Source organism: Diadema setosum, chromosome 10 (genome assembly GCF_964275005.1).
Source record: "Diadema setosum chromosome 10, eeDiaSeto1, whole genome shotgun sequence".
NCBI lineage: Eukaryota > Metazoa > Echinodermata > Echinoidea > Diadematoida > Diadematidae > Diadema > Diadema setosum.
Window position 1 is genome coordinate 21,173,541 of NC_092694.1, and position 15,232 is coordinate 21,188,772.

The 15,232-nt window shown below is 37.0% G+C and overlaps 2 protein-coding genes across 3 annotated transcripts in view; both read left to right on the plus strand.

Annotated features, from left to right (window-relative positions):
* The first annotated feature begins 3,854 nt into the window (after positions 1 to 3,854).
* On the plus strand, positions 3,855 to 4,625 carry LOC140233844 (uncharacterized). The gene has a single exon (XM_072313936.1). It carries the CDS (start codon positions 3,855 to 3,857, stop codon positions 4,623 to 4,625), a length of 771 nt encoding a protein of 256 aa, XP_072170037.1.
* Positions 4,626 to 8,817: 4,192 nt separating this feature from the next.
* The window catches only part of LOC140234066 (uncharacterized), a 77,541-nt gene continuing 71,126 nt past the window's right edge, over positions 8,818 to 15,232 (plus strand). For both annotated transcript variants that reach the window (XM_072314144.1, XM_072314145.1), the window contains exon 1: positions 8,818 to 9,469. In XM_072314144.1, coding sequence (XP_072170245.1) covers positions 9,362 to 9,469 — 108 coding nt within the window. In that variant the 5' untranslated portion in view covers positions 8,818 to 9,361. The remainder of the gene's footprint in view (positions 9,470 to 15,232) is intronic.

Consider the following 15,232-nt stretch of genomic DNA (forward strand, 5'->3'; position numbering starts at 1 on the left):
GGGTTGATCTGGGAATTCTAATGTCAGGGGTCAAATAGACTCCAATTTGTTTCCCGAATGTTTAGAGTCACCCCGGTATATGGGACCTGGTCTTGATAGAGTGGTCTGTTTGAGTCGAAAGCAAAGTGGGTCAACGCAGATCTCTATTTGTTGTATTCACCACATGTGCCCGGAAAAAAAAAAAATATATATATATATATATATATATAAATGCTGTTGTGATCACAGGGGCCAGTGGTCAACCGTATAGATTTGATTGAAGCCACTTCTTACCTCACCCCTCTCCCAAAAGCAACTTTCTGGATTTATGTACCATCGAGCAAAAACATGCCGCAAACGGTTTCTCAAATGAACGTTTGTTTGATACCGGTATTCTAAATCAACTAAATACCTTTAAAGCTATACCATAAGACATCTCTCGTAGTTCAGTATTTGCAACTTTGGATTGCCTTCAGGGAACTAATTGGTCATGTGTCAAAACAAAAGAAAAAGCATTGGACGATTTGATTTTCTCTTCAGAAGGAGATCAAGATCACTATATTTTCGAACCTATTTAAGTTTTTGTTTTCTGTTCATCTATTCGATAAGTGCCCACATGTGTCACTACTTGAAGCGATTTACGGAGCAAGCACTTATGAGTATACAATACATTATTATTTCGGTGTTACCGTCACTGCTTCTGAGATACTGAGAGCTAACTTCACACTTGCCCTACACTCGAAATGGAGGTATAGCTGACGATCTGACGAAATCTACACCACGCACCCAACTGTAGAATTTCAACCAACAACAACAAAACCGACGGTCCTGTATAGCAAAGGGGATGTGTGATAACGAAGAGAATAATCGTTTGTTTACCGTGTTTACTGATCGATGGGGAAAGATAACGAGTCATCTGTCTTTAGAATGATTTGATTGATCTTGAGATTAACGGAGCTGTGCTGAGTGAATAATGTTCAGCTAACGGTTTCTAAAGCAAATTAACGACGGTTTGTTGTCTTCTCTGTTGATATTTGTGGTATCCTTTTGCCTATTATAGCTAATCTTTGCGAGATCGGCACGATAACGTTTTACTTTTACGGCGGTAAAACGTCTGAACGTTTTCGGGTCAAGAAAGCAATTATTAACTAGGAATTAAACAAGACTTATTTTCTCTGGGGCTAATTGTCAAATGATATTCAAGCCGTATTGACGCAGAAGAGCTGGCAAACGTTTAACTCACACTTTGATCCTGAATGTATGTCATTACCTTGACACATAAGGACCTATAGCGACGTACACTTTTTTGTATAATAATAATGATAATAATAATAATAATAATAATAATAATAATAATAATAATAATAATAATAATAATAATAATAATAATAGTGATGATAATAATAATAATAATAATAATAATAATAATAATAATGATAATAATAATAATAATAATAATTATAATACAGGGTACTTAATGCGCCAGTTCCACATAGTTAACGTGCTCAAGGCGCAGTAGAAGAAGTAAGTTATGAAATACAAAAATCCTTACACAAACATGCACATGAAAATGAATGACACAATAATGGAAGTATAGAAGGGAGGCCAGTATAATTATGGTTGCTTACTTACTAAAAGGGAAAAAAAAAAGATTCGTGATACATTTACGTGTAAGGTCATGAAAATCATCACCTTGTCCAGTTTGAAGACGTGATTTTAACCGATGTAATAATAATTGTTGAGGTGTGAATTTTCTTCAATTTGTCTCCCTGTAAGATCGCAAGTGCTGATCTGTGATTTAACAAACATGTTCGAAACAAGGAACCACGGGACTCGATCCTGTCATCTACTGCTTTCCCGGCAGCGACACTAACAAACCCATGTTTGTTAGATTACAGATAAGGAGTTGCCATCTTACAAATTTAATTTGTAAGAGGGAGATAAATTGAAGAAAATCTACACCCCAACCTTCACCCCTCTACTTAATATTTTCTTGCTTTCATGAAATAATTGTTTTGCGAAAATGTAATTTTTATTATGTAATACATAACATATATATGCATATTTTTTTATCATTGTGTTTGACTTCAATAAAACATATGTCATTCGGTCACTTTGATTTTACTGTATAATTACGAGACATGGTATTTTCTCCTTTTTTGGCTTGGTGTTTTTATATACTTAGGGTTAGAACAGGATGATCGGCATTAAAATCCTCCTCTAACGGACAGGCAGTGTACCGGTTGTCCTATCCGAGGTCGCTTCCTCTTCCTGGTCGAACCGAGGAATTCGAGATGGAGATCGAGTCAATTTTCTTTTATCCCCTGAACCACGACCTCTCCTAATCTGCGAATTCATACGTCAAATTTGATGTTTGATTTGGTTGAGCGTTTATTTTTTACGCTGCACATGTATATGTCAGCGGAAATGTATGATTTACAGAATAATCTTTTATGGAAATAAACATAAATAATCTTTCGCCAACACATTTGTATGTACTATGAAACCTGAGCAGCAAAATAACACAAACAACTCGACAGCCATATCAAAGTATGTCCTCTTAAATCATAACTTCGCTTTGGTCCAAATAATCCTTTTCTCAGCATTTTACTTACCTTTGCTAGCTATAACTCATCGCATAATGTGATACTTATATGTGAATTATCATGGATTACGTTTTCTTTTTGTGCTCAAAGCATTTTGAAGTGATATGTCACCACCCGACCTGGCGATAACTATATTTCGCTGTTCAGTTGCAGAAGAATGGTTCAGAGGTATAACCAAATGGCTTTCAAATAGAAAGAGTTTCGGAACAGAAGTTAATTTTGCTCCATTGCTAAACCTGTAAAGTCTTAACCAAATACGGTCTATGAATGTGATCATCATGGGATAGAAAGTGGTTACTAGTATTGTGAAGTGAGTGTCGTACGAGGGATTTGAACTCACAATCCATTTCTCAAGAGTCATCTAACACAAAGGAAGGAAGATTTTTCAAGGCATGGGTGAATTAGATCATACATAGCTTCGCGAGTATATCACTGATTATGTTTAACCATAGATAATTCTTTCCATCTTTCTGTAGCAATGAATTATACACAAGTCCTTTTTTCTTTCACGTGAATTGTTAGTGACACTATAGATTGGGGATTTGCTCAGATGATCACATTTATTCCTTTATCTTTTTTTTTTTGTTGTTGTTGTTGTTGATCATGCCGATGGAATCAGAGGTTATATATTATGCATTTGATTGCTATGTAACGAACACGGTTAAATTGACTACAGGCGTGCAATTACATGCCATAAAACTAATTACATTGGGATTAGAATGATAATTATCCTGCCTTTGGTCTGCACTTAATAGCAATTATGACAAACCAAAACGCTTGTATAGGACCTACACACACCGTGCTTATATGCATTTTCTCCTCTTTTATGGTTTGTTTATTCCACTTAAAAGGAATTAACCATTAGTTATTTGAACTATTTCCAAAAGACCTTCATGCACATTATATCATGTCCGGCGGTCAACATAGGAAGACGTGTTTTTGAGGAGCTCCCAAGTGACACTCGGTATATGCGGATTCAGTTTTGCCTGTTGTGAGTTTTTTACATCAAATGACGGCGTTTTTGACTAAGAATCTAGTTATCTGATTGACATCTGCATTAAGTGCTTCTACTTCGCGTATAGTGCGATTATTTCACTCATTTTCGCTGTTTTGGGAAGATATTTTGCTTGAGACTATTCAAACAAAACTTACCTGGTGCGTAGGCCACGCATCCTTCCTGCGTACTCTTCCATCACTACCACATCGCGCATAGCAACCATCCCTTTATTTCGCGCTTAGTGTTAAGAGCTTTTGTGACATCATCAAAAGATGCCTCCGAAGAAGAAATCTGCTGAGGAAGTGGATCTCAGCGCGTTGAGAGATGAAGTAGCAAATCTCTCACGTATTCTCAACGGCAAATTTTCTCAACTGGAGAAAGCGGTCTCGGAGGTCAAGGAGGGCCAGCAAGGCATATTGAACTCTATTACTTTTCTAAATGCCAAATTCGAGGAGATGAAAAAGACCACCGAGCGACTGGAGGGAGAAAATCACGAGCTCAAACAAAAAAATCAGCAGCTGGAGGGAAGAGTGGACGATCTGACTCACCAAATTAATGACCTTGATCAGTACCACCGTCGGGTCAACCTTGAAATCGCCGGCGTGCCGGAAGAAAAGGGTGAAAACCCTGAAAAGATCGTCTTAAAGATTGCTCAAAAGATCACCGAAGATGTGAGCGCTGGCGACATCGACATTGCTCATCGAATAGGAAAAGAGGATGATCAGCGGGGACCACGGCCGATAATCGTGAGATTCACCAACCGACGCTCACGAAACATGATCTACGACGGCCGAAGAAAGCTTCAGCACTTCACCACGAAAGATTTCGGGCTCCGCAGCAGCTTTAAGGGCAACGGACGGATCTACGTCAACGAAAACCTTGTCGCGTCCACCAGGGAGCTGCTGAAGGAAACTAACAGAGCAAGGAGGCTGGCCGGATACAAGTACCTGTGGACCCACAACGGGCGAATCTACGTGAAGAAAAACGACGGAGGCGCAATCAGTGTCATCAACAGGAAAGAGGACCTGTCAAAGCTACAGTAAATATACGAATTATACCTCTGTTTGTTGTCTACCACTATGATCCTTCCGCTAAATGCTGGATAACAATATTTTTCCTTTTAATCTCTTAACAGATGATGACTTTGTTACTTTATTTCAAAAAGACCGAAATGTACCTGCTAGAAACACCAAGTTTGATAGGACTGCAACTAGAATCTTAGCCGACAATCTAGACGAACTTAACATTGAGTTTAACAGCCACGATGAAGCGTGTCAACTTGCTCAATCGCCATACTTTACAGAAGCTACCCTTAGAGAATATCTACGAATGCTAGAACGAGACGAATTATTTTGTTTCCATTTGAATATAAGAAGTGCTAATCGAAACTTTGAAAAGCTTCGCTTATTTCTTGATAATATTGATTTGCCCATGTTACCTATCATAGGCCTCTCTGAAACGTGGTCTGTTGAAACTCCAGCGTCAGGTCCAATTAATGTTCTTGCTGATTATGATATTGTCATTAACAACAGATCAAATAGACCAGGTGGTGGAGTAGCTATATATGTTCCCCGAATATATGATTACGCTATAAAGGAAGAACTGAAATATATGAATGATGTAATAGAATCATTATTTATTGAAATTTCAGTCTGTAAGGGCAAAAACATTCTGCTTGGAGTTATATACAGACCTCCTCAATCTAATTATGATGATTTTATGAATATTATGAACGATATTTGTCGAAGCGATGCATTCCACAACAAGGATTGCATCATCATGGGTGATTTCAATATAAATCTTTTGTCAAGCAGTAATGCTGCCTGTGATAACTTCCTTGATAACATTTTACAAGCCTCATTTCTGCCTCTTATTTCTAAACCAACAAGAATTACTGGTCATTCTGCTACTCTTATTGATAACATTTTTGCTAACCTTAAACCTTTTCCAAAATCTGGCATAGTGGTGAGCGATATATCAGACCATTTTATGATATTTTGTCACTTTGATATTGGACCAAGGAGTCAAAGTACAATTCAAAGGCATGTATTTCGTCGTAAATTCACCCCTGAAAACATCGCTCTAGTTCAAGAAAAACTTCAATCTGTGGACTGGTCAATTGTGTATGACGCAAATGAAAATATTGACCAAGCATATGATAATTTTCTTTATCTTTTGAATAATTGCCTAGATGCATGCATTCCATTAAGGAAATGTCGTACTCAGGATTACAAACGAATCCCCAAGCAACCATGGGTTTCCAAAACACTCTTACGCTCAATAAATCGCAAGAGTACTTTATATGTTAATTTTATCAAAAACCGTGACGAAACCTCTCGAATGAAATATATCTCATACAAAAATATTCTTACCAATACAGTCAGATTAGCTAAAAAGAAATATTTTGCGGACCAATTGAGTCAATTCAAATGTGATATCAAGAACACTTGGAAAGTAATAAATACCGTTTTGAATAGTGGGAAGGCTGTAAATCTCATTTCTAAAGTTCAAGTTGATAATACTATCATTGAAGACAAGTCTGAAATTGCCGAGATTTTTAACTCATACTTTTCAAAAATAGGTTCAAAATTAGCACAAACTATCACTCCAAGTGATAAATCATTTTACGAATTTCTTTCCTCACCAAACGACTACTCAATTTTTTTCAAGCCAATTGACAGGCAAGAATTAATCAAAATTGTACTTCAGCTCAAAGCAAACAAAGCCCCTGGCTATGATGACATTGGCAATGTCCTTATCAAAGACATTATACATTGTATAGCAGATCCTTTATTGTTTTTATATAACCTTTCACTACAATCTGGTCAAGTACCATCTAAAATGAAACTCGCAAAGGTGACTCCAATATTCAAGAAAGGAGACAAATTATGTATCAGCAACTATCGCCCAATATCTTTGTTAACTTCGTTATCAAAAATTTTAGAGAAAATTGTTCATTCAAGGACTACTACCTTCCTTGAATCTCACAACATCATATCTGACTCCCAATTTGGCTTTAGAGAAAAACATAACACAACTCATGCCATTCTAAGTTTAATAAATACCATTTCAGCTTCAATCGAAAAATCCTGTCATACTATCGGTTTGTTCTTAGATTTTTCTAAAGCATTCGATACTATAAATCACGACATTCTGTTATACAAACTTGCGCACTATGGTATTAGAGGTAAGGCTCTGGAATGGTTCGAAAGTTATCTTTCTGGAAGAAAGCAATTCGTTACCATTGATGGATATAATTCGTCTACGGTACCAATCACGTGTGGAGTTCCCCAAGGAAGCCTTCTTGGTCCACTGTTATTCTCTATTTATGTAAATGACATTCGATGTTCTTCGAGTGTTCTCTCTTTTATCCTTTTTGCTGATGATTCAAACATATTCTATACTCACAGTGATCCTAATAAGTTAGTAGAAGTTTTAAATGTAGAACTTACACATGTAACAAATTGGATAAAAGCAAATAAATTATCTTTAAATAAACAAAAAACCAATTACATGTTATTTAGTAACTCTGTTAAACAACTTCCTGACCAAGTGATATTTGATAATTCTGTCATTAAAGAAGTCAAGACTACAAAATTTCTCGGTATTACAATTGACAATAAGCTAACTTGGAATTGTCATATTGATAATATTTGTAAGATAGTGTCAAGAAATATTGGCATTATTAATCACGTTAAACGGATTCTCCCCAAGTCAGTGCTTCTTATGTTATATTCAACTCTTATTCTTCCTTACCTTAATTATGGCGTAATGGCATGGGGAAATGCAATACAAACAAAAATGGACAGGGTACTTCTCTTGCAGAAAAGAGCGATGCGTTTAATATGCAATACCGCTTATAGATCACACACTGATGTCTTGTTTAAAGAAAACCGTATTCTTAAGATTACTGATTTATATCGTCTTCAGCTGGGTTGTTTTATGTACAATGTAGAAATTAACGCTACCCCTGCTGTATTTAAGGAAATGTTTCGAAAAAATAATGTTATACATAATTACTCAACGAGGAATGCGAATGATTATCATCTTCCTAAAAATAGAACTAGTTTTGGTAACAGAAATTTCATGTTTACTGGTCCTAAGCTTTGGAATTCCTTTGATCGTTCACTAAAACAAGCTCAGAGCTTGAATAGCTTTAAGTATAAGCTTAAAACTTTGTTTCTTGATAAGTATTGATAAACAGTTTTATGGTAATAAAACGTATATGTATACTTCAATCAATGTTTTCTAGAAGTACTTTCATTAAGTATACTCGGAAGGTTATCTTCTGTTTCATTCATTATTCTAATGGTATATAATGTACACTGTAAACACTTTATACATAAACCTGTGCTTTGTAACATATACATGACTTATTGTATATCCATAGTACGGTTCATAATTGTGCCCTTGTAAATAGTGTATATATGGTGTTTTTGTTATTCCACTCAGCCTTATCTTTGATACTATTTTGTCTATAATATGTAGGGGGACTACATTTAACAAGCAGTGCTTCTAAGTAGTCCCCTCCACATTTGTACATGGTGTGATTTTATCTCAGAATATCACGATATTTTGTATATACATGTTATATACTCTGTATAGTATTGATATTATATCCACTATGTGTTATACCCTGTATATCTCATCATATAATGTCCACTATGTGGAATATGAATAAAATTTCATTTCATTTCATTTCATTTCATTTCATTTCATTTCATTTCATTTCATTTCAAGGTAGCTGGTTACTCCTTCTCTAGCCTTTCTTCTTTCTTTTTTTCTTTCATGCCATGTGACCACATATCACACCTTTCTAACGCTTACTAGTATGTCAATATTTACAACAAAAGATGATATCATTCACATTAATTAGGTACCTGTACATTACAAATCATTATGTCAACATGTCAGAAATTGAAAGTTTCCATTATATGTAATATATTCCACGATGTTCAAAATATTTCATGCCATTTTTCTATCACGAACTCTGTATAACAGCCACTTATTGGATACGGAGGGCACATAAAATCTATTTGGGGCACACGCAAACACACACACACACACACACACACACGCACATATCTTTTCCTCTATAAGCGCAACTTCGCGCTAGGTGGCATGCGCGCATACAGGCTCTACGCGCATTGCAATGCCCGGGGAACGCGCAACTAGTATCAAGTAAAATTATTTACTCCATGAATAACTGACTTCAACTTTTGACATAGAAGGAAACACAGTCAGGGCATAACCCTTCCCGCCTCAGGCTTCGGAATCCCGACGGATGATATTCGGAGAGCGGTGATGGCCAAGAAGAAAGGAGGTTGCTAGAGGAACACCTTGTTGAGGCCCTTGTAATCCAGCTTGTCAAATGCAACAGGAGGCAAGAGTTTAGGGCCTTGCATTTTTGTTCTCTTGCGTTACCTTCTTTCCGTCCGAAAGCAACAATTGCGATCACTAAGCCGTGCAGTGAGAAAGCTATTCTATTCATCTTGAGCAATCTGGCAAATCAAGGCTCTCCGCGAAAGTGGCAGAAAAATCCCAAGGCAAACAAAAATAGCTCAAAAGAAACAGAGGGAACAAATAACCCGATTTTTTAACGGAACCATTTTCTTCAGTGAGGCACAACGACTTTCGTAGGAGGCCATTTATTGCGTGTCACGGCGATAATGCCTGTCGCTTCCGGACGACCATAACGCGTGAAAAGTATTCTGGACTGTTCGACTTTCAACAACATTTATTTTGATCGACAACTTGAATTTCGACGTTGAAGTTCAATATGACGCGACTTCGAAGCATCGGGAGGTACACGGTTGAGGACAAGAGGATCGGGAAGGGAAACTTTGCTGTGGTGGAGTTGGGAACACACACCGTCACCAAAACAAAGGTTCGTTCGAAAAACGTGTGGTTTGATGTGTGTTTCCTTTATATCATGAGTATTGTTGGGCCTAGCTACTTCTCATCGCCCCCCCTTTTTTTTATTAAATACCTTGTATTCTAGAAAATATTCTCCAGTTTCACCTTACTTTCATTTCACCATGGTAGAAAATACCTTAGATTCATATCCTGGACTCACAGATTGTTGACAATATCGTATACGCACGCACGGAAATCTCGGCGACAAACGCAAGTGACATATTTACTTTGCGCCAGTGCAAGCTCATCATTGACTGCCTGTTCTCCATTGATAAAGCACGTAAATCTAGTGAATGACAAAGACGTATTATGATCTATTAGTATTATGTGTATTAACTAATGAGGATTTTCTTCAATTTTTTCCCTCATTTTTCCTCAGGTTATTTACCTGTACCCTCCTCATTTCTTTCGATTTGTATTTACGTTCGAATAAACTAGCGGATTGCGCCCCGTCCCATCATAGGTTTATTTTTTTTTTCTTTGCACATTAGCTCATGTTTCTTATTGTGATTAATTTTTCTTTTGTTCTTATTGTTATATGGAAGAGCTCTTATATATAAATGACAAATTGTTCATTTTTGCAATTTTTACTTTTGTGCTTAGGAAGAGAAAAACAAAGATGTTCACTCATGCGTAAAGTTTCCATTTTTACTGACCTATCAGGTTGATAGCCAATTAAATCACCTTTAATATGGTATATAAAACATTAACTTTTAGCCAAATATTCTTTGAGAAGTATAAACTTTAAAAAGTGCTTACTCTCTTGTTTTTTCCTTTTTTTTTTCTTTTTTTCTTTTTTTTTTTTTTTGCTGAGTGTATATGCAAGAAAGCCATGGCGCGATGGTGCCATTGTAGATTTAAAAATAGGTGGTCGATAAGTTGCAAACGCACTATCGCTTTTCCTCAAACTTACCGTTAAAATCATTCTTTTTTTTTTAATGAGAAACTAAAAATCAGGTTACTGGTATACTATTCTCTACACGACTTTATGAAATTGTTAAGCCAAGCTGGACAAACGATGTATAGAATGATGATAGATTGTATTAGTTTAGAAACCCATCTAGTACATGTACATAGGTCCGGTTTCTTTACCTGTGGGGGCCCCTTTTTCTGTTAAACCTCTTATCATCTTAAAGGTATCGTAAAGTTCTGGTTGAGACCTAACTTCACGTTTCTAACATTTTGTGTGTGTGTGTGTGTGTGAGAGAGAGAGATAATGAGAAACCTCTTATGAAATATGAAAGAGCATGTAATTCTATAAGGAATTCAATGTTTATTTGATGAAAATTGGTTTTGGAATGGCTGAGATATCAAAAGAAGAGCGATTCTAATAAAGTGTGGGACCCATACTTTATTATGATCGCTTTGTTTTACTTTGTTTTAGGATGTTTCAGTCATACCAAACCCGATTTTCATCAAATAAACCTTGAATTCCTCTTAAAATGGTATGCTCTGTACTATATATAAGTGTGCTTGCGGCAGTAAATGATACTGTAGCTAAGACCCGAAGCTCTAGGTGTTGTAACAAGCACAGGCAAAACCAAATGCAAAACTCACGTTCTATTAGTTTATTTCACAGATTTAAAGATGAAAAGACAAGAATAAAAAAAACCCAGAGTCTCGGCTACTTCTCAACAGAAAAATGACGAAGACATGAACTTGATATTTTTTTTTTTTTTGGGGGGGGGGGTGAGGGTCCTTCATTACTGAGTTGATGTCTCTGTGTCCGCTTCAAAATGATTGATGTAATTCCAATGGCAGAAGTTTCAAAGAGGGAATTGAAAAAATACGCATACACGTCAAAGGACTGATTTTTAGGACCTGAGTGTCCGAGAAATTCTACATAGACCTTTTGATTCATTGTCTGCATGAATTATGTCAATTGCTTTAAGCTGAAGAATTTTGTAACACATGGGCCACGTGTCACTCGACGTAATGAAACAATGTGCAAAATTTTTATGCAGAATAACCAAAAAAAAAAAAATTATAGCCTGCTTTCATTTGACGTATGATTTATTTTGCAATATTAGATATTCCCCCCTCTTCATAATAATTAACCACAAAGTTTCCTTCTGCAGTTCTCTCTTTCCTGAGCGATTAAAGTGTTTGTTTGTTTGTTTGTGTGTGTGTGTGTTTATTTATTTATTTGTGTGTGTGTGTTTTATTTATTTATTTATTTTTTTGTCTTACCTCCACGTGATATGAGAACAAAGTAGCCAAGCGATGAATATTGACGCCTGAAAGAAGGCCATAGAAAGTTATTCTGGTCATCTTTGCACTCCGGCTTACACAGTTGGCCGGACAGGTTCAAGTCTGATGGACAAGAAATGGGTCATCAGCACAAGCAAATATTTGCACATGGGTTGCTTTTTTCCTCTCACTATAAAACACTCTCCCCCTCTCCCCTCCCTCCCTCTCCCTCTCCCCCTCATTCCATCTCTCTCTCTCTCTCTCTCTCTTTCTCTATCTTTCTATCTATCTCTTTCTTTCTTTATCTATCCATCTATCTATCTCTTTATCTATCTATCTCTTTATCTATCTATCTATCTATCTATCTATCTATCTATCTATCTATCTATCTCTTTATCTATCTGTCTATATATCTCTTTATCTTTCCCTCTCTATCTCTTTTTTTTTTTATAATTCTCTGTCTCGTTCCGAAAAAAAATATTACCATTGGCCTTAACTCAAGTCGCACCAACTCTTTCTTCACATTCTCTCCAGCACACATAAACCCAAGGCAATCAATACAGACTTATACAAAACTTTGCAGTGATTGTGCCGTTTGAGTAATATTTAGATAGAAAACTGTTGAATAATGCACGTTTCGCCTAGTCCTTCTTACCATGTACGGAATATAGGGGAAATGGATGGCCAAATGATTTTCATGCTGTTACATGGCCAAATTGAATCCTGGTGTCGTTGCCAAGACCAGTGAAGTGGTCCCTGGACCAGGGAGGTACTACTTGGCAAGACTCACCAGAAGTCAGGAACCAGGAGGTGTCTAGGAATTTGATCCGGGTGGTCCGTAACGTCCGGTTCCTGTTTAAAGACAGGGGGCAGATCCTCATCTTATCATTTCTCTATTTCTCAGCTGTTCTCATCCTGTATCGACACAATCACCTCTGATAAGATGTGATTATATTATAGCCTATTCTGGCAACAAACAAACAAACTGTGAGACAGTGCCCATGTGTTAACCTAATCTGAACACTAATTAGACACCGTTCAAACTTATCCATCGTTCATGGACCTCACCAGAGTTTCTGTGATATACACCGTGGGCATTTTGCTCGTCTTCAGTTCGTTATCTGTTTATATGGATTCCACGACATGTCGAGGTGAATCCAGGTATGCTCGATTGACTGCGCTTGAATCAGATATAACATCAATCAAAATGATGTCTCCAGTTGTTTCATGTATAAGGGCTGCTGGTATGGGGCCATCATCTGCTATTTTGGCCTTACTTGGTCTACCAACCTTTAGTTTGGAATAAAGTTACTGACCCTCCCCCTCCCCGACTAACAAGAATATCGCTGAATGAACTTGGTACACATGCTTCTAGAGTGGTTTCAATCTTACCTTACCAGCCGTTCACAATATGTTAAGATCAATGACAGTAACTCTGATCCGGCTGCACTTACTTGCGGTGTCCCGCAAGGGTCTGTAGGTGAACCACTTCTATTCTCTCTATATCTTTCAAGGATTAGACACATTTTTGAAAGACACAACATTCAGTATCACAGCTATGCAGATGATATACAAATATTTGTATCTTTTTCACCAACCAGGACTGAACTCTCTGAAGCTGTAAAACGATTAGAATTACAGTATGTATTGATGATGTTAAGGAATGGATGGAAAGAAATGGTCTGAAATTTAATGACAGTAAGTCAGAATTTATTCTGATAGAATCCAAACAGATGTTGTCTGAAGTGAATTCTGATACATGTTATGTTAGAATTGGCAATAGTAATATCAAGCCTTCGAACAAAGTTCGTAATCTTGGTGTTGTTTATGATGCAAATCTAACATTCAAAGACCACATTTGATATGTATCCCAATCTGTAAGATTTCATTTGCGTAACCTGGGCTCAATTCGGAGATAGATCAGCAGCAGAAAAAACTGATGCATGCTCTTATTTCGTCTCGTCTAGATTCTGCAATTCTCTGTTTTGCAGCCTTCCACAAAAAGAACTCAGTAAACTGCAACGTCTTCAGAATTGTGCCACTAGATTACTTACTTTCACGAAGAAAACTGTGCATGCTACCCTAATACTTCGGTCCCTATACTGGCTCCCTGTAGAAAAACGTATTAACTTCAAGATTCTTCTTCTTGTTTACCGTACATTGCACAAATTTGCCCCTGTCTACTTTCAAAATACTCTTCATCTTCACCAACCACCACGTAATCTCCGTTCATCATACTCGATAAAATTACAGGTACCTCGAATCAAGCATAATTGGGGGATCGGGCTTTTTCATATATGGGCCTAAAACTATGGAATGGCCTACCAAAATCTCTTAGAGAAGCATCTTCCATTGACGGTTTCAAAAAGAATCTCAAGACCTACCTTTTCAATTTAAATTGACAATTGTATACCTGTATGTATATGTGTACGTATATATTGTTTGTTGGTATGTTGCTCTTATTATTTTCTGTGATACTGTTGTAACGTGACACAATAATGTACTCTGTTATATAGCGCCTTGAGTATCTTTTTTAGGTAGAAATGAGCGCTTTAAGAGTCTCACTATTATTATCATTATTATGTATAATGTGCATGCTCCATGATTGACGAAGCTCAACTGCATGCCACATGGTCGTCGTACGGTGGCGTACTTTCATAAAAATCCATGGACTGAAATCTTTGAAGGCTTCCGTGGCGGTAGAACGTTAGGTGCATGCCACGTATTCTTTCTAGGGTATGTGTTTGGCCCTGAAAAGGGCCTACCCAGTCCCGACGTTTCCTTGAGAACGGCGAGAACATGCTTGCTGAAACGTCGGGACTGGGTAGGCCCTCGTTCAGGGCCAAACACATACCCTAAAAAGAATACGTGGTGCACCGTTTAGCCCTCTACCACTCAATTCATGGCCTGTAAGGAAGATCACGAAACGTGCGCGTACTTTCTGAAAAGACTGTTTGTTCTATTTTTCTTGTTTCTTTCTTCAGTCTTCTGTCTTCTTTCAGCAGTATTCTCCAAACACATGAACAAAACATAATGAAGTTGCATACAACTTGATGATGTGAATAAACTTTATAGTAACAGAAGAATTATCATCTAAACTTAGAATATGGCGGGTAACTTCATGAGACGAATATTCTAAGACACTTTATAACAATATTGCAACAAATTCATTGTATCCTGCCAAGGGAGAACAAAATACATGTAATTAAAATGTAGGAGACTAAAGTCACAAGCTATACTTCACTAGGATATTCGCCTCGAAACAAAATGAAACAAAATGAAAATGTACCAGGAAAATCCTAAGGTAAGAAAAGAACAAGAGAGTGTGCATGATTGTAATTATCTGTAAGAAAGCAATCCCCATCATGATAGTGAAATGGGAGTGTAAACATGTGTGTGTGAGTTTGTGGGGGGGGGGGCGTGTGTACGGTTGAGAAGGATTTCACATAGGCGTGTCTATCAGTAATGGGCTTGAACAAAGCTTAGATACCATGACATGTACGTGAGATTAGATTCTGTAAAGCCCTTATGTATATTTCATTGT